This window comes from Nipponia nippon, unplaced genomic scaffold (assembly GCF_047370975.1).
Source record: "Nipponia nippon isolate SJK-2023a ecotype South Korea unplaced genomic scaffold, ASM4737097v1 scaffold_7, whole genome shotgun sequence".
NCBI classification, from domain to species: Eukaryota; Metazoa; Chordata; class Aves; order Pelecaniformes; family Threskiornithidae; genus Nipponia; species Nipponia nippon.
The window spans coordinates 39007639-39028063 of NW_028262391.1; the positions used below are offsets into that span (position 1 = coordinate 39007639).

The window sequence follows — 20425 nt, forward strand, 5'->3', positions numbered from 1 at the left end:
ACTTTTCTTGGGAGCAACTCCCTGTTCTTCTGAAGTGAAATTGCCGTGGAAACTTTTTTTACAGTACTTACTATCTTCCTCAAAAATGCAGGTTTTTTTGTTACGTGTGTAAACAGACTGCTCTGGAATTCCATGCATGTCTGTTTTCTCACTAGTGCAGGATTGTTATTTGAGCTGCATTAAGTTTGGTAAAGAATTTTTTTTTTTTCCCCCCTCCTGGTTTTGATTAAAGGCAAAGCAGCACATTAGTTATCGTACCTCTCTGGTGTTTTACGGACTGTCTAGTTTCTTTGCACTTCTTGTGTTCAAGTAAGACAGAAAATATTCTGAGATTCTGTGTTTGTTGCCTCTTACCCTTGGAACTTAGCTAGTGCATGACGAACAGTAGAGTTCTGAAAACAGTGAAACAAAAGGGGTTTTTATTTTTATCATTTTATTAGATGAAGTCTTCTGTGAAAGTTGTAAAATCTTTTGTAAATCAGGTGCAGAAATACCCACTGAATTTATTACCGTCAGTGCTATTATGTTCCAGGTAAATCAGCTTTCTATCTATGGAAATGAAAGCAAACCAAACTTACTTTTGATTTACAGGCCGCCTCCGTAACAGGCTTTAGTCATCGATACAATTTGCGTTGCAGAAGCACACTTGAGTTTGTTTCAGAATTAGTGAGCAAGAAGAGAATGTTAACAGACTGGGTTTTCTCTTGTGGTCGACCATGTGTAAAACAATGAAACGCTCAAAGATCTTACATTACATAAGTTTAAATTTTTATCCTCACTAACATTCGAGGGAAGGTGGAGACAAAGCGATTAACTGAGATGGGACACTGACGGACTTTCTTAAAACTTCGGTTGTTCACAGTATGCTGTACCTAATGCAATTTAATCATCTGGTATTTTCTTGGCATTGTTTACGTGGATTTAATTTTTGTAGGCTAAACTCCGAGCGTAGGCATCCCAGAATCAAGTTGATTTGTATCAGGTAAGAATGAAGGACATGTACTTTGTCCCTCCAACATGTCACCAGGCTTTTTCATAAAGTCGTCCAAGTACGCTCCACCTGCTTCTGGTGCTGTAAGTACAACTGCGCGTACGTGAACTTCAGTGCGTTATCTCCCTTCCTACACAAAAATTAGCACAGTTCAGTTCTTCTGGAGTTGCTTCCTCTGTTTAGGTTTGAAAAATGATGTCTGCGTTGACCTTGCTACAAACTAGAACTGAGAGGGCTCACTAACTTAATTTAGACCATATTGCTTCTGTTCAAATCCCTTAAGCGTATTTTTTAGATTTCAAAACCCTTATTTTTCCCGTGATGCTACTGCTCCATAGCATATTGAACATTACTGCCTAAATAAGTAAACTCTTGCTCTAAATCAGTTTGCTTGTCGGTAACAACCCCGCCTGCAGACCCTCTTGCTGTGCTGCGCTTGCTGCAAGTTGGGTTCTCTGAACGTAGCTCGCAGAATTGCTCGTTATTCCCTGGTTGTGGCTGTGTCCTCTTCAAAGACGTCATCAGCTGCTGACATTCATATACGTACATGCCAGGTAAGCTAAGGAGTTCGGTCTCACCAGCTTCAGCTTTCTCGTGCTCGAATCTAGCAGGAAGTCAGTATTTTTTTCAAGGTTCTTTGCCGATGATAGTAAAAAGCAGCAAATGCCCGTAAAGCGTGGTTTCAGGTTGTTAACTGCCGAAGTAATATTTTTATTTTGATCGCATTTACACCCACATTTAACCAATCAAGTTTAGCTCATAGTTATACCTGATACATGTATAGCTGATAGTTACTGATCTCTAAATTTGACACAGAAGTAATATCTCAGCCTGTCTGCTTAAAGTTTACTGTTCAAACGCTCAGCTCTGGGCTTAACTGCAAATCCTCCATCAAAAGCTGCGTTAAGAACTTCATCTAGACAGCTTGCCATAACAAAAGTCAAATCTTGCCGTACATTCACTGCAATTTCTTCGAGATCTTTTTCGTTTCTTCGGGGAATGATAACTCTCTTCAGTCCAGCTCGGTGTGCTGCCAGGACTTTGTCTTTAATTCCCCCAACCTAATCAGGAGAAGAAAGAGATATAAAAAATCCATGACACTAATCTAATAAGGTAATTATCGTAACAAAACACATCAGGAGTTAAATTTTTAATGAAAGGTTCTCCCTCCCCCAATCATTTAGGAAAGCAATTAAAACTGCAGCAGTAGTTTTAGCTCATTATATGCTTAATGAGGGAAATATGCTAATATGCTACAGTACCCTTTCTGTAACAGTTAATAACGAGAGGAAAAAAATTTAAAAATGAAACATTAATCTAGGAATGCAGGTACAAGAATATCAATAGCGGAAAAGTCATTACTTTTCAGGAATTATTTTTTTCTAAGAAAGATGGCCTTAACTCAGTTTTTTCATATGGCGTGCTGAAATCCTGCACCTACCTTAGACCATTAGATTTTCATTAGAACAGAAGATTTTGGAGATAAAGGCAGTGTTAGGTTTAGGGGGAAAGGAGCCTTAAGGATGCAACGCCACACGATAAATAACTTGAGTTGTCCAACAGAAAACGCACGGAAAAGCAAACCTGTGCTCCAAAACTGCAAAGATGGCTTTGTTCTAGAAACACAGGCATCGCTTCAATAAGCCACCTGGTTGAGTTTGTAATGAGGTCTAAAGAGGGGTTTTAAATTCATTTTTCTTTCAGTCACAGCTGTAGCTTCTTCCCCTTGAACTCTTTTCTAATCCTATTTAAAGACCATCTTACAGAAGAAACTTGTAATTTTACAACGCGTTAGAGGAAAGGAAAGCCTGGTATTACAGCACAAAGGGCACAACCCAGGCTGCTGTAACACGAGGCAGCAGCGAACCCCAGGTCCTCGTGGTGATGGGTCCAGTCCGGACAGGGCTGCGTACTTACCCCGTTGCTTGCGTTCGGGCAGCAGATGCAGTTAATGGCATGCTCATGTGAATTAAGTTACTACTAACGGCAAGGTTCTAGACAGCATTCAGAAAGAAGGTCAGCCTGGTGTAGTATTTACAGATACCTAATTTTTGCACCCGCTTTAAACAATAGGCAGAATTTGGTCACTGGTGCAGCAAGGGCAATTTATTTGGAAAGCTAAGCAAACTTGCACCAGGTCAGAGTTACCGCAGTGTTCATTTTTCCCTGGAGCCTTGGACCGGCACTCGCGTCAGTCTGACTGCCACCAGAGTGCTATTTCAGAGATCCTTCTGGTCTGCCACCTTACCGTGTTCCCTCTGGGTCACTCCCTACTGCATGCAACAAAGTACTGTTTTCCAGCGTCACCCTTCCTTTGTCCCTCATGTGGTATGAGGTGGTAGCTCCCACATCTGCTCCATCACTTATGCCAGCCTCCGTTTGGTACTTACGCTGTATTCGTCTGAAAACTTGCCTTTGCCCTCATGCTTTGAAAAAGCTTTCTGGGAACACCATTCAGCTGAACTACATACAAGGAACAGAATTTAAGAAGAATCTAAAAACACATGTATGGAAATGGTTTCAAGAGTAACCTATACGCAATTACTGTACGAGCTTTAAGAACCAACTCTTTAAAGAAACTGGAGATACTTCGGTAGTCATCGTTTGAGGAAGCACGCTTAGAAATTGCAATATATATTTTGGAACCATCTGGAATTTTAAGATTTCTAGGTTTCCTTTCTAACTGGACGTTTTAACGTGCTTTCCCTGAAAACAGCGCCAAGGCTAGCTTTAACGTTAAGTGCAAAGCAGACAGAGGAGTGGTACGGTGCTACGGCAGGCTGGCTTCCACCAGCCTCGCACAGCTGCACCAGGAGAGGCTGGGTGCTGCTAGGGAACGACCCAGCAAGGCTTTGCTTTTGTGAACGGCTATAAACAGATTTCATATCCAGAATATGGAGAATTAATACAACTCGGCTCTTTTCTCAGATGATGCTTACTGGAAGAACAAGGCCTCTTAGTGTAATTTCTCCTGTCATGGCTACATCTGAACACACCAGCCGCCCACTGAAGAGTGAAGCAAGACAGGTTACTATGGTAACTCCAGCAGATGGTCCATCTTTTGTGACAGCTCCAGCTGGGAAGTGCAGATGGATGTCAGTGTTGTCAAGGAGATCAAAACTTCCAGAAGCTTAAGGAAAAAAAGAATGGTTTGAATGTGAAAAATCTAAACCCATTTTTGTTCCTGGTCTTTATTCTAAAAGCCCACCAGAGAACTGAAAGTCTTAGCACTATTTTTTAACAGTAGGCTGAAAAAACAACACCATGTTGCAGAGGCCCTAGAAAAACAAACAAAAAGAAAACGCAAGCTTTCCTACATCCAGATTCCTAGACAAAACCGTAACAAGTTAACCAATAAGCTCAGCACTTCCATGTGTTGGGAAATTCAGAATAGGGATTAATGTAGAAACCAAGGAATTCCTACATAGAATTTTTGGGGGTTTTATGTCCCAAATCATAAATGTCAATTTTCAGAGACCATACCACAAAATCAGCACTCCCCAGAGACCCAGTATCAGCCAGTATTACAAAGTAAATCTCTGATCTACATCTTTTCGCCTTACTTAACCTGTAGGACACGACACTGTGAACTAGAGATGTAAGCGTGTATACAGTTAATGCCAGCAGCGTTTCATACATTGATTCAATTTAGTTTTTTAACTACCTAAACTTCCATAAGTGATGACAGATACTGGACAATTATTCGACTCTTCAGCAGATGATCAAACTAGAAAGCACATTTCTAGAACTCCTGGGAGGTTCAAACAAAAACCAAAAGAGTTAAAAGCTGCTGGGCTGAAGCCCTATTGCACTGCAGCTCAACAGCTGCCACACAAACCCAACTCAGTCTCAAAATACTACAACTTAGACTACAAAAGCCTACTTTTAACAGAAACTGCATCTTAATTTTAGAGGAAAACTACAGCCTGGCGTATCTAAATCTACATCATGAAGTACTGCCGGAAAGCTTGAATGTAAAAATGACAATGAGGCAGCGCCTGCCACAACTAAGGAGAAGCACCTTGGCGCAGAAGCACCCTTGGCCGCAGCCTGCCAGGGTGCTGCAGGGAGGGACTGGCCAGGGTGGGAGAATCCGCAGTGGCGGCTCATGTTCTGCCCAGAAGACTGACCTGTTTGCCAGGCCACGGACACCTCAGCTTGGCAGGAGTCGGGAAAAGAACTACAAAAAGGAACTCTCGAGCCGATTTCATCTCCGGTGTAGCACCGATTGCTGGAAAGCCCTTTCTCTCGTTAAGGCAACGCTTAATACATTTCCACAATGAGTACAAGTAACTTCCACTGCTCCAATCTGCTTCATTATTGAAAAATATCAAGTTCTAGGACATTTAATTTCCATGCAAGGTTAACGCTTCCTTTCTGTGCATGCCCGCAATAAGAGGCCGATGGCTGCAGGCAGTCTCTGTGATGCAATGCAGCCGTGCACTGCTTGTCTTTTTTCCCAACCTACCGTTGGTTAGCTGGTATCTCTTGGCATTGCTGCGCAACCAGCTAATGGCAAGATGCGCCGACTCCTTCATAACGTCCCCGAGCTGCCCAGTCAAAGTCAGCTGACCTTCTCCATCCATGCGACTAGCTTCGACAAACATGATCTCTCCCCCTAAGGGAGTCCAAGCCAAGCCTATGGCTACTCCCGGCTGGCTTAAGCGTTCAGACACCTGAAGGAAAACAACACAGGAAACAGTTTAGGGAACAGTCCTAACGAAACTATTGCAAAACCAACCTGATTGATAGTTCAAAACAAGTGTACCCATTAAAACACAAAAGTTAAGCCCAAGTGTCTGATCGCTGCTGTTTTTTTTTTTAATTCTGCCTTATGTGTAAACATTAATTACAGAACAGGAGCTGTAGGTGGCTGCTTAGCTTAAGGCGATGGCAAACATCTGGGTATATCATTCTTGAAACCTTCCCCACCCCCCAAAGTTCAATGAGAATCTTTCTCTTCAAAGGACTTCCAAGTATTTGGTCGATCCTGACTGAATGCTTCCATGACTTAATCCATCCGCTAGCAGTGTCTTTGCCCTGACTCTGTTTGTTAGACAAAAAAGCCAGTTTTGCTCCTGAATGTTACCTAAGAGCCTTTTTAAAGGTGGCTGCATTGCCCAAACTACTGTCAGACAACGCACTGATTTTGTTCATTGCAAATGTTTATAAATAATTTGAATAATGAAAACACGTCTGCTAGCAGGCTAGATATGCAAGCGGGTGGGAAATCTGCCTGACTCCCATTAGCGATTACAAGTAGTTAAGCAAGCTCTACCCCACGCAAGGCTATGAGCTCCTTATGTAAAAGTCTGCCTGTGCCTGGTTACTGAGGAGAGTAACGGAGGTCTCCAAGTCCCAGTCTCCTGCGTTACGAGAAGGAAAGAGAGGCAGGATGTTTTCCGTGAAACTTCCAGGTTTTGTTTTTTTGGTTTTTTTTTTCCCCCCTCTGTCTGAGAGATTCTTTTAGAATATACAGAAAGTCCTTTTCTTTTCCTGAGCTTCAAGGAGATGAAGAAACCCTGATGAAAGATCATACAGCTATTCAGCATGTTCTGAACTACTAAGTTATGTATTTATTACAAGGCAGAAAAGAAACTGGATGAATTTTTACTGTGCCAGGCAGTGACTAGAGCAAAAGACAAATACTCCTTTGTATAAGAAAGCGATAGGCCCATTTTAAAATAATTTTGTCTTTTACAGAAATGCAGAATTGAAAGTTCATTCGCTTCACTCCTGAAAGGGATAAATTCTTCATTAAACTGTTTGGAGAATTTAAAGAAACATTTCACTTGTTGGATAGAAAACAAGCCAAAGGAGCCTCACAACAGAACCACAGTAAAAGAATTCCAATTCTGAAATCTGCATTTCTAGTTACGTTTAAATTTCTCAAACTATTTTTGTCCCTTCTAAGCACCTTTAACATTCCATTTTATACTACTTGCGAATCCAGAGCAACAGACCCCTTTTTTTCCCTCTAGCATCAATTAATTCTGCACTGCGCAACTCACCATAATCTTCATGCTTTTGTTTTGCTCCCTTCCAAGAGGTAGCAGGGAAGCAAACTCATCAGACTTTGTACAGACACCGAGGAGGCAAAGCTCGGTACACACAGGGCTGACTTGCTTTGAACCATCCGCCCAGCTGCGAGATCAGAGAGATCCGTATAGAAGCCTGTACAGCCGTGTACCTTAGGGCCGGAGGCAAAAATACTTGTATGGCTCTGCTGCGAGCTGGCTGTAATAGAAATACTTCAATTCGTGAGCTCCAAAGACAGTAACTTACTAAGTACTTTGGTCGCTTACTAAAATGCCTCTCTCTAAGCCCACTAGAAATGCTGCTGCAAGTCCCCAAGTAGTACACGGGCCTGAAGTTTTGCAAGTCAAGCAGCAGCAGTGGGTTACCTAAGCAGAACAGTGTCGCCTTCCACGGGGTTATCAGAACAAGGACTCTCTTTCTGAATAGGAGCCACATGTTAATGTTTCAGTATTAGGCTGAAATCCATCCCCATCATAAAAATAAAATCCAAATCCAGACCATAAAATTCTTAATGCTCAGTTTCTCTTTCCTGTTTCACAAATAGAAAACGGCTTCCTTTATGCAATAAGAGTGAACAACTATTTGCTCTACAGCTGGTACCTCTGGTTACTGGCCAAAGAGAGGCACATTTAAAAAAAATAAGCTCATTTACAAACACACGAGTTGTGCTACTTGTAGCTGTAGACAACTCAGATACATGACAGGAACAACTTGCTCATGCAAGAGAATTGGTGAAGACAAAAAAAAAAAAGCATTTAAAGCCCTACAAAATGAAATTAAACATACATGCTTCTTGTTGTAATTTCTCATCTCGGATTACATGCTTTGCCAAATTCTATACTGAACCATCAAGCGCTGTCGTCTTCTAAGTGTGATGACTAAGATTTGAAATGTGGCCCTCGTTCAGGATCCCCGTTTCCTGGCTGGAGGGAAAGCAGCACGCCGCAGAGGCACGGCGCGCGTGGTGCCAGCTCTACCTGTAGCGAAGCTGTGCTGATACGGGAGCTGCTGGCGCAAACGACTCCAGCTGCCAGGAGGGACAAGCAGCGGAGGCCCGTGGGACTGGTGGGACACTCCTGGACCCAACTGACAAGCAGGGAAGTTAGCAACTATACTTGGCTCACACTAAAGCCAAGGAAGCCACGCAGCCCCTCTCCTTGGTTCTCTTGTGGCTCTGTTTTCTACATATTTTGAAGGACATTGTGCCATTTGCTTTAGCTAGAAATAATTTAGCTAGAATGGCTGCTTCTTTATCTAGCATTTAAGAAAATTGTACATAATAGAGCGTTTCACTTCTATGGTATCAAAATACCTCAGCTTATCAAGCACTTTCATTTGTGTTAACGTAAGTTTCTATATCCGTTCCCTGTATTTTATTAGTTACAGTGACTTACTCTGATTACTTAGTAATTGCTTAGTAACTCAGGTTAACAAAATCAATTCATCCTGGTTACACTGATATCCAACAACACTGAAGCGTTCTCCTTTACACTTGAAACAACCATACATTTTGGCAATCTGTCATGGTTTCAAACATTTCGGGTATAATGAACAAAAGTAACTGTCCAAACCCTCTCCCATCCCACAGCAGCCATCAACAAGGTTTGTTGGTTTGAGAGTTTTTGTTTTCTTTTCCTTTTTTTTGGACTGGATGTTAGCCCTGGCTTGAACTACGTATCAATTCAAAACAGTTTACAGACTAATTCCACTGTTTGAGAGCTCAGGGGCAGAAAACAGCGAACATGAGTAAAGATCAAAACCCAAATGGTTCTAAAGACTCATCATTTATATCACCTCAGTACAAACTCCTTCCTCTATCCTCAGACTACGTCGGTACCTCCTACTTTCACAAGTCAGTTGAGATTCGGTAAGAGAAACTAGGCGTGTAGTAAGTGTTAATCACCTTTCAACCACCATTCTTCACACTAACCGGCAGACTAAGAGGCCAGCAACTTCTCCTGCTGTACAACTAGAGACTGTACTACCTCTACTGCAGCCTCCTCACCTGAAGGTTAACTGATGCGTGTTGGCAGGCATACGTACAGAAAATGCCCTGGCAGCTCTGATAACTGTCTTCCGAAAAGACTCTTGAAAATCCCTCAACGCACACGCACGCAGAACGCCATACACCCATACAGCACTTAGGGGAAGCGCGTTCCATTACGTGAAACATACCCATGAGGCGTTACAGGGAGCTCCACAAGACTCAGTCACTCCTGGCACCTCTGAACAATTTCTTCTCACAAAGTCAGAGGAATTTAAATTCGAAAAACTCCTTACTTGTACTTTTTAAACAACTTCAATTACAAATGACCACTAGAATCAGCTGATGACTGGCCATGTCCGTCAGATGATGGAAGGAGAGGTCGCTGACCTACATAAACAGTCTTGGTTTTTGAAATTTTTTGTAGCTGAGACCAACCCAGCTACGATTTAACTGTAATCCGAGTAGATGAACATATTGTCAGATACATTTTAGCTGCCTGGACATTGCAAAATTAAAGTCTTAGCATTTAGTGCAGTCATTTATTTTAAAATATTTAAGGTTATTCCAAGACAAAAGAAAAGAGACATCATCTGCAAATCCGCAGTTTTGGAGTTACTTTGTAAGGCAGCAGGACTGACAAAAAGCTATTAAGTCACTGATTCATAATGGGAAGGTGAGAACCAGTCCTAAGTTACTCGCCGGCCTTAGGCATCTTTGTTATCCTTCCACAGGTTCTCCCAGCCTGACTGCACAGACGTTTTTTCTAGTCTACCCTTCTGATTCATTCCCTGGCAAACCACTGCAGGCAAAACACGTAACAGCAGCTTGCCTTCAAGGGAGGAGGATTTCCCAGAAATATCACCACAAGACTGATATTTCTTAGATAAAAATGCCTATCTAAACCTGTGCTTTGTACAGGTTTTGCTTCTAAAAGATAACCTAATTTGTTCCTTAGTTAGAGCTGTGTATGTCCCGTGAAACAGAGCTATTCTTCTATGGCATCCGCACTTTCATTTCCTAGAATAGGTAATTTCACTGACCTAGAGCTTCTGTCGCTCCAACTTCACTCACATTATGAGAACACAGACTAATTCTGACGGGCCTTCCTGTGGTGCCAATAACGTTTTGTTAACTGAGCAGAATTATGGGTTGAAAGAAAGAAAGAAAGAAAAAAAAAAAAAGCTGAAATCCAAGTGACAAGAGAAATATTTCATTATAAACACTCTGGATATGTTATAAACCCTTTCCCCCAAAAGCGTGCTGTGCTGAAACATTTCATTACATCTTTTACACTTTAAACTACGGTCAAGATTATTCTTCCAAAGCCTTACTATGTGATTTATTCCAACATTTGTTCTGTAGGGTGACACATAAGATTATTTATTTGTGATGAATGAATTAATCCTACGAGTATGAGCTGAGTATTCTGTCATGCCTTTCTGCTGGGAGACCGCTGCAGAAAACACACAGGCCATGCACTGAAACGGTGAAAGATGAATCATTGATTTTAAGGTACTCCCTGAAGGACAACAGATCAATTAAGTCATGTCGTGTTTTCAGTTCTATTTGCTCAGTCTCATCCACGTACTGACGTAGTGGCTGCCTCCATTGTATCTTTATTTCAACTAATTGCAAATGGCAAAATGCAGGTCGAAGGTGACGCTTTAAAGGCTAGATACAGAAAGGAGAGAGACACACTGCAGGCTACAAAAGCAGAACACACACCAGTAGCCAGCCTGGAACGCCTGTCACTGAGAGAGGAGCTATACTCTTCATTTGAGAGAATCTTGGGGGCACTTGGGAAAATTCAAAGGAATAATAGGTTAGTTGGGAAAATTCATTAAAACAGGAGTTACGTGGCTGAGCAACTGACATTGAAAAAAATCATAAGTGTGTACTGAAAAAATATTTACTCATTAATAAATACAGCAAATAGTACATGAAAGTAAATCCTGAGCTGCTCAGGGAATTGATGCTGTGTGGATACATCTCCAGTTCTATTTACGCACTACTTAATTTGCCTGCTAAATACGGAAACGTTTAAAAAACCTTTGATACACAGGTCAAAAGCTTCAGTCAGTCTTATTTCAGCTTCTTCAGGCCAGCAGATCCATGAAATGCTTACATGCATGGTCAGGGCAACTCTTCATGAAAAAAAAAAAACAAAACACCAAAAAACCAACCAAAAAACCAAAACACCCAACCCAGCACTCATGTATTTGTATATTTGGAATTAAGAACCACGCTTTAAAAATTTTACTTGCACTGCTTACTCCTGTAGAAAAACGACAAAATAGCAGAAATTATTTGCCAATATAACCACACTACCAAATTTAAATGAATAATCAACTCCAGAAAAAGTTCAAAACGAGGCAGAACATCTAAGGAAAGTCACCCTACTAGCATATTTCTTGGCCTACAATCTAATTTTTAAAAAGTGTGATAAGTTCACATTTCTTTGAATTAATTCTACTCTTGACTGGGAACTGGGAGTACAGCTGCAAGCAACCAGAACTTTTGTACAAATTTACAAAATTCAATTTTTTATTTTTTAGCACCTTTATGAAACGAATAAACGCCATTTGTAGAAATCAGGGTACTGCCTTGAATATTAAGTTCAATTTTACTACAATGGCTTTACGTGCAGATGCAATTCAAGCACTAAAAAGCCAAATGATCCTGCAGTGCTTTAGCTCCCAAGACCAGATCTCTGAACTATATAACATACTTCAAAATGAAAATTCAGATAGAATGTTATTCCTCTGCAAAAAACCCACATGCTATTCTTCAGTAACTGTTTCTAGAAGTCAGGTAGCGAGAAGAAGATAGACAGACTAGTAAAAATTTCCACAGGAGTATTACAAATGGTCTGATGGCTACAGTCATTCCAAATCAAGCTAAAGTATATCTACACTACCTTCTTAATTAAAATGGCCTTAAACTGTTTTGTGTGATTTTATTACTGGGCATAGCGGCTTCTGAGGGGTGCAAACAAAGAATGTAAGTTGCTTACAACAAAGTCATTTGCCTAAAGAGCAATCTCTTCTAATTTCTGAAAGTAAAAAGAAATAAACCAGAACATAAATGACCAATGTGAAAAAAACTCAGCCAAGAGAGTCATAAGGTACTGGTGTCCTGATCACCTGATCTTCCTTGCCTCCCATTCCCCCCAGCTTCCACTGCTACCATCATCATCCTCTAACGCAATCAACAGAGCTGTCTTCTTTCAACTTGTTTCCTCATTTCTGTCTCTTTGTTAAGAATCTCTTCCATGACAAGATCTTCAAATCCAACCCCCCCAGTTCAGGTCTAACAACTGACTGATTCCTTAACACTCATTCATTTTCTCCTGCTTCCCCTGCGTATCTTGTCCCCTTTTTATCCTCCAGTTCCCACTGGAGTCTGGTTCTCTCATCTAGGAGAGAAGAACTTAAAAGTTTGAATTTTGTCTCTTCTGGAAGTTTTCCCTTCATTTCTGTTTTCTCCATAACTTACTGGTTTACTGATCTTTTCTCCAGGATAAAGATAGAAAAATTTAGTGTTCCATCAGCAACGGGTTTCCTGTCATAGTGTTATATATACTACTTACGCTCGGTCAGTTCACCTGGACCTGAAGTAAAGCAGAGAATAACTGCAATGTAAATGGTGAAAAGAGAAACCCAAACTAACAAACTACTTTAATTGATGGCGTTTTCATAGAATGTAGCAAAATACAGATGGGGGAAAGAAAAAATTCTGGAATATGCCTACTGAGGAACAGAGCTGGTACTAGGAAGCTGGAGGTGCCTGACTGATCATAAAACATTTTTAATACCTAAGAGTCACAATAATCTAAAGAATGTCTGAGAACTTCTGGTGCAAACTGAAGTGGTTTTAATACCCAAAAATGCTGACTGGCTTTAAGGAGGTATGTGGGACAGTCCTTAACACAGCTGCCTCAGAGACAGGATTCCTGGGTAGATTCTACTTTTGGCATCTTTCCCAAGACCACCAAACATCCCCCAAACAAAAGCAAAGTTGTTATAAACTGAAAAAACACCACCACATTCTTAAGCACTGCTGCAGGCATCTCTGCTAACAGAAAGTCATGCCATTATGTTATTTATGTACCCTGAATTAAAACAAAATAAGATAAAATAAAGACTTCTTCAGGTGGAAAAACAACTTGGTGGAGCACAAAGAAACACAGTTCTGTTATTAATACATTTTTTAAAAAGTTAATATTGTATAAACTGAGTCAATAGCTATAAAATAGACAACTAGTCAGACCAGACAGAAACAGCAGTCAAGCAGAAACAAATGAGGATGTTACCTCTGTTTCATACATGGGCGGCCCCAGGATATCTTTTAAAGCATGGAAATCAATTAAAATCGGCATTTCAGGTGGCAGAGCCAGGTCAGCTGTGTCACTGATGGATTCTGGTTTTGCATCTTCTGCGACATGCTCTTTGCAATCTAAGAGAAGAACATCTAATTTAGGATTTGTAGCAGTCTTTCTTGAGACAGGAATTTATAAAATCATGACAGAGAAAAATAAAATATGCAAAGAAATGCTCAGGAAGTTCATGAAAGTGTGCTTAAACCATCTTTCACAAAAATCTTGTCAAATTAAAGATAATATGGCATCAAATTTAATCATTAAGCTTAAACATGTTCTAACTGTTCAGCAAAGATAATATTAAATCTAGAGCACTGACAGAGATGCAAGTCACCTGCTTAAATGCATTTTAAACTAGGTCAAATAGCAAAACACATTAAGTTCGCTTAGGACTTTGCATTTTCCATCAGATTTGTGCATTAAACCAGTATTTGTAGGAGATGATCATGTTTAATGCAGTGTAATATAGAATATGGAGCTGAATGTGGAAATACTGAAAGTTCAGTAACTAATGTTCTTTTTACGTATGTTTACAACTGTGCTCTCTCTCTGTGGTCTCTTTCTGCAAGGATTTAAATGCTTAACTTCTGACACTACGAATTAAGTTTTGTCAAATAAAGTAGGAGCATTTTGGCCAGATTTACATACATTGCTTTGCCACATGGCTGCATTACTTATAGCTAGCCTGCAGTACATTCAATAACATCTCATTTCAAAGTACCCCATAAGGACAGTGTAACTTACTGCTCTGTCACCCTGCTTTCCTTTTTCCACGCCCCAGCCCTCGCACACATACCCTCAACACCAGCTGACAGGGCGCAGGGGAAGCTGCTACATGGAGATCGCACGGAACCCAGCTCCGCTGGAAGCCTAACGCATCCAGCCCCAGCGTGCCGCCTCCTTCCAGGCTGTCAGATGGAACCGCTACCCCAACACAGCACAGATCACCTTCGCTGCAGCCTATGCAGCACACATTCTGACATGACGCTTTTTACTTTGTCTCTTATGACTCCTATGGCTTTACTCAATCATAGAATCATAGAATGGTTTGGGTTGGAAGGGGCCTTTAAAGGTCATCTAGTCCAACCCCCCTGCCATAGGCAGGGACAGCTTCCACTGGATCAGGTGGTTTAATTCACAACATTGACGTCCCTCATTTGTTCAACAGCCGGTTCAGAACACAGCATATACAGTCCTCGCTCAGTGGAAAATCCTCAACCTACTGTGGCCTTTGTCTTGAAATATACTTACACAGGGCTCTGCTCTTTTCTTTGTTGGATAAAGTATTTCTACGATGTCTTGACCAATAACGACTAGCAGCAAAAAATTCCTCAAGGATCAAATTATGAGGCATTATCAGAAATACCTACAGGTGTGATACACTCTTCAGGAAGGGCTATAAAACCCAATTAGCCTGACACTTCTGCATGCAATATACTCAAGTGTCATCAAGAAGGGGCCATATAGTTAAAGCAATAGTTAGGGATTCAAAAGTGTGCTCTTTCCTCCCTCCATTTATAGTATGACTGTATTTCTTACTTATGCAATTGTTTCCTTAGCAGAATTTCCTTAAAATTTCTGTTTTCCCTACAAATGTGTTTTCTATACAAAAGTGAACTGTAATGGGGACCATATAAATATCAAAGCCTCAAAATTGCTTTAAACCAGACTACACGGCCAGTTGTTTGCCTGAATAAGCTCAAGAACTTAAACATCATTTGTACTAGGCCTACACTGCACATTTACTTAAGCGACTGTATACAGAAGGAGAATGTAAGCAGGGAGTCATTTCCCCACAGAATTTGATCCAGATGCAAAAGGCTCATTACCATTTTCCTCCAGAGCCCTAAGCAATATTTTAGTGAAATGTATATCACAGAAATGAAAAATACTTGAACAATCCAGATGTTTCTAAGGTTCTGTGGCAGTTTTATGGCACTGCCTCCCTGCCCTGAGGCTGCCATTAAGAAAAGCATTGTACACATACATATAGTGAAGATACTTCTTCCACCCCGAACACACAAGCCTAAGATACATTTAAAGCCATAGTCTATATTACACAGGAATGCATACTGAGCTTCAAGACTTCTGTGCCGTATTTTGGGAAATTACCCGCTGTTGCTTCCTTTCTTTGAATTCTTTTTTACTTTCAACGAAGGAACTGTTTTCCTTTGCGTATTAATGCATGCACAATTATTGAAGATCCAGGAATTTAAACAATTCTAGGAAAACACAAATCACGGATCTAATCTATTTAATATAACATAAAGAGGTGTTCTGTGCTGCAAAAGTAATTCTGAGAATGGATGAAGAGAGAATGTCTCCTTTCACAAGACACAAACTATCCTTTTATCAATCCTGATATATAAAGGCCTTTTTACAGTTAATGTTGTTGCAGTGCAATTCTCACTAATGCCTTCATACAGCATCCAGGAGAATGTTCTGCATCACTCTTGCTATAATAACACCAACTCAGCTTTCATTCAGGACTCAAATCTAACAGTTATTATCCAACAGCCGCTAATCTTTCCATTGTACAACTCATTGCTCCATGCATAAACCCCATTCCTTTCCTATAAACACTGCCGTAGTCAGATGGCCCTCCTGTTGTTCCAGCATGTCTCCGTATTTTTGTTGAACTACTATTTCGGTACATAATAAATTCAAATACATAAATACTAGCAAGTCTAGGAAACATAACCCTGCATGCTATTCTTGCAACTCAGGCTGCAATTTCAACACTATGGAACTTCAAAACTCGAGTAATTTGGTATATGACAATTCATATTTTAAAACAAAACTGAGTTTAACAACAACTGCTTTTGTTCTATACCAAGATTTTACCGCCTAACAAACACCATTTTCCATTTCTGCTTGCTCTTATTTCACTTAGTTCTACGTATACAGCTGAAGGAGACAAGACTTCTTGTAAACAAATCAGTAGGTGATTTTTGAGGCCGCCTGCCCCATTAAAAGAATTGGAAACTCTTTCTTTGAGTTTATATAATCTAATTAGTAGACCCCTATATTTTCCATAAAAGCATACGGTGATGTTCCAAAATATAATTACAAACACTGACTTTTTCTTTGAAGGAAAAAACATCTTCTTTCATCACTTCATAGAAGTGCTGACCATGAAGAATCTATAAAAATGCAAGTAATTAAGATTTCCATTAATGATGACAAATACATGTTCCCTACTTATTCCAGATAAATAGCCATAAACCATAGTACAAGTTAAAAGACACATTTATCTAAAACAAGACAGTTGAATTCAAGTTTCCAGAAAGAGAACTTTTGGTTAGGACAACAGCTTAATCATCTTACATTTTGAGTTAAGCTGGAGAAATAAGCGAAAAAGTCAAAGAAGTGCCCTTAACAGAGCTCCACACTGCACCGGAGGAACCACCTGCTGATCGACTATTACATTACTGCTTAAACAAAAGCAGCATGGTACTGAGTTGTTTTAACATTTAAAAATTGGAAAAAGTAAAAAAAAAAAAAACAAAAAACCCCCACAAAACCAAACCCCAAACAACAATAAACCAACAAACACCTATTCCCCCCCCCCAATCCAAAAAACAACCAACCAACCAAAAAAAGAAGATTATGTTTGTAAAATTTTCAGAGCAGTATCTGCAGCTACTCAGCAAAGATCATGACAACGTTCCTCAGGAATGTGCCTTTGCAAGTTCCCAAAACAAGAGAAAACCTTGCATGTAAATACTGGATTTATAAGAAAATGGACTCTTAAGAAAGCAAACTGACAACGATGTACTATATATAATTCAGGATTTAATCTAAAAAGGAATTCCATGGCACAAAGACAAAGACCGAAGAATTTAAGACTGCTACTCTCTTCTAGAGATATAATGGAAATGAGTGAATAGAAGAGCCAAAAACTTCCTCAACATGGAGCAACTTCTCAGCTCTTCATAAAACATATTTAAATTAAGCACTAGTAACACATAATTCTTAAACCCAAAGGTTTCTAGCCATACTTACTGGCCAACATAGAAGAATACAATAGAAACCTAAAACTTTTAAACAGCTTTTAACATACGATATTCTGATTTGCTGAATTGCTATGAGGAGGTATAAGAAAGAACATAAGCATGAAAGAAAGGGTTTCAAATTTGTGGGCAATTAAAGGGAAAACAGCATGTTGTTTTGTCTCAGCTGACTGACGAGCAGATGCTTCAGCACATGACAGACAGACCCAGAATTCTTTTAGCTCCTCCAAACTAACTAGCAAACTCCATAAAGCTACATTTAGGTGGGAAAGGATGGGATTGCCCTTGCTGACAGCGGTCCACATTCCAAGCCAGGCATAACACGAAACTACATCTTCAAAGCAACTTTCCATTGTCCATACTTGGACATACTTGGGAAGTGTTACTCCCAAAAGATTTCCTTTTGGAAAGGCACTCCTTCCTGGGACCCCAATCCTACTAACACACACTTGTATACTTAAATTTAACGCTATGTGCATTTTTCCTCACAGGATCAGAAAATGTCTCTTTTCACAAAATAATTACATTCCATCAATTCTTATCTACTATAACAACGTGTAATTGAAGCACTTGAATTTGAGGTTTTCATGCAGGAATATTTAGATAAATTAACATGGCAAAAAAATAGTTTGTATATAAACCCAACTTTTCATAACATTTATGCCTCTTTGGCCTAAAACAGAAAAGACATTCCAAGCAATTTTTAGAAACAACCACATATTACAGTCTGCAGAGCTCACAAGTATACTAACGCCGGCACAGCTCAGCTCAAACTTGAGTGCCTACAGTTATACCACCGTGGGATTTATGCTGATCGGATTTCATAAACTCATTTCCCAGTGCTATGGGAGATCCTGTGCTGCTGGAAGTGCTGAGTTTAGGCTAGAACATAGAACAGGTCACTTTTTGCAAGAGCAGTGATGTTAGCCCAGCTGAATTAAGGCCCTTATACATACTAAAACTAAGAAAAAAAACCCACGGTTGTGCATAATAAAAAAACCCCACGGTTGTGCATAATAATGTGTTGTGAAGAAAATGCATTATGTCCAAGTTGAGGGAGAGAGAGCAAAGACTATGTGTTTCAGTTCACGTTGACCACTTCAGTCAAATTCGCATTTAAACTCAAAACCAAGTGTTGTTTCATCCACAAGGAGTAGAACAAACTGTATTCTATTATTGGGTTATGGAAATATTCAAGTATTTTCAAAGCCTTGGTTTCAGTATTGATAGAATCCTCATTTAATCACTTTTAATTATTAAAAATCACCTGTCCTAACCCTCCTTTCAAGTCTGAATTAGACAAATCATTTTTCACTCTGGGTTTCAACTGTCGTATCATGATACGATGCCTTAGTGCACAGTTGCTGCATTGTACTCTCAAGGCAGTTGCACTAAAATAGGAAGGAGAGTTTCACATATTTTTGTGACTCCTAGAATTTCTTCTAGTGTCAAAGACTAGATGAATGTCTCATAAATCTTAGATAGTGTTTCAGTAAAATATCAGATAGTGTTACTGTACACAAGGATGACTCCCTGGAGAAGTCTGAAAAATGACTCCATTTGCTTTTGCTGAAGTTCACCGTACAAATTCAGTGACTGACGCAAACTAACACTCCTCCACTTGCCAACTTCATCATAAAGCTCAGGAGTCAAAGGAGCGAGGAAGGCAATACAAAGCTGCCAGTGTATTTCAGTCATGCATTTTTGGAAAGCGCTAAACATGGCTTGACAGCGTATCTCCTAGCATCAGTTCTGCTATGGCAGGTATCCTCCATTTTTAAAGCCTACTATCAAACAGCATCAAAAGCCTGATGTTTACAAAGCCTTGAAAACAGATGCTCCACTTTGAGTTAATCTGATTTAATCAATATAATGATGGAAATGTTGTGGTTCTACCACCTAATGTATTTCAACTTTTATTACAAACCCACAAGGCAGAAGGCACTCAGCCGAATAAACACAATAGGCACCGCGTTACTATTCTGATACGCTACAAATCATATACAAATTATGCTTTAGCAAGTTAAAATCTACAAGGCAAGCCTGTAGCTTGCTCTCTCGTAGTCACAGCTCATGACAAATGAATGCACTAACTGTAGAGTCTCAATCCCACATCAGTAACTGACAAATGTGCAAAGCGAAAATGAATTATAGGTCTTTTCATACAGATAAAGAAAAAAAAATATCAAGAAATTATTCTAAATGAAACTATTAACAGACAATAACTTCATTAACTCTTCTTCCAGAGTCATTCATTATACGAAATAAAAATTCATCATCACTATGCACAGCTGCACAAATGTCCACTAATCAACAGGAAAAAAAAATTCCAAAGAAATAAATTTAGGCTACAAATCCCATTATTTGCATCAACTTGCAAGTATTTGGGGATATTTCCAAGTTTTGTTTTAAATACTTGGTTGTTTCCAACAGACTGAATGAAAACTAAACAAAAATATTTTTTAGAAGTGTCCTACCCTCATAGACTCCCAACAAGTGACATATTCTGCTAAAAATACAGCAGGGTATAAGCACATTATTAGTACAAAATAAAACACATTTTGCAGACTGCATCATTCTATACAGTTCTTCATAATATCAAAGTTTAACTATAAAGCCACCTGTCCCTTGGACTCCCTTTTATTAATACAGCTCTTTCTTATGGACAGTTTCAATTCCAGAAGTACAAAGGCAACTCTTCACAGCTCATTTCTTCTGGGCTTACTTCAAATTGTGTGTCAACCAAAAATGCTAGCATTTTGCCCTCTTTTGAAGCACTTAGCTTGCGTAAGGTGCAAGTCCAGTACTAATTTTAACAGTGGGTAATTTTAACAGTGTAAATACCTAAGTTGCAAGTCTGGTGCTAATTTTAGTTTTGTAAATACCTCTCTCACTGGATTGAGACGTCTAATACAGTTCCTTTTTGTTCTTTGCTTTAATAGTAAAATGTTTCTTCTCATAGTATCAGGAGTTGTGCTCTGAACCTACTTTTCATTTATTTTATCAGAAGGCTTTTG

General features: G+C 39.7%; 1 protein-coding gene across 3 annotated transcripts in view; it reads right to left on the minus strand.

Annotated features, from left to right (window-relative positions):
- Positions 1–414: 414 nt before the first annotated feature.
- LONP2 (lon peptidase 2, peroxisomal) overlaps positions 415–20425 on the minus strand; it is a 45432-nt gene continuing 25421 nt past the window's right edge. The window contains exons 12-15 of one of the 3 annotated variants that reach the window (XM_087740950.1): positions 13330–13472; positions 5460–5667; positions 3931–4121; positions 415–2052 (exon numbers count right to left, since the gene is read on the minus strand). In XM_087740950.1, coding sequence (XP_087597076.1) covers positions 1831–2052; positions 3931–4121; positions 5460–5667; positions 13330–13472 — 764 coding nt within the window. In that variant the 3' untranslated portion in view covers positions 415–1830. Of the gene's footprint in view, positions 2053–3930; positions 4122–5459; positions 5668–7002; positions 7229–13329; positions 13473–20425 lie in introns of those variants that run through there. The other 2 variants (XM_087740951.1, XR_015700807.1) reach the window with 2 other exon arrangements.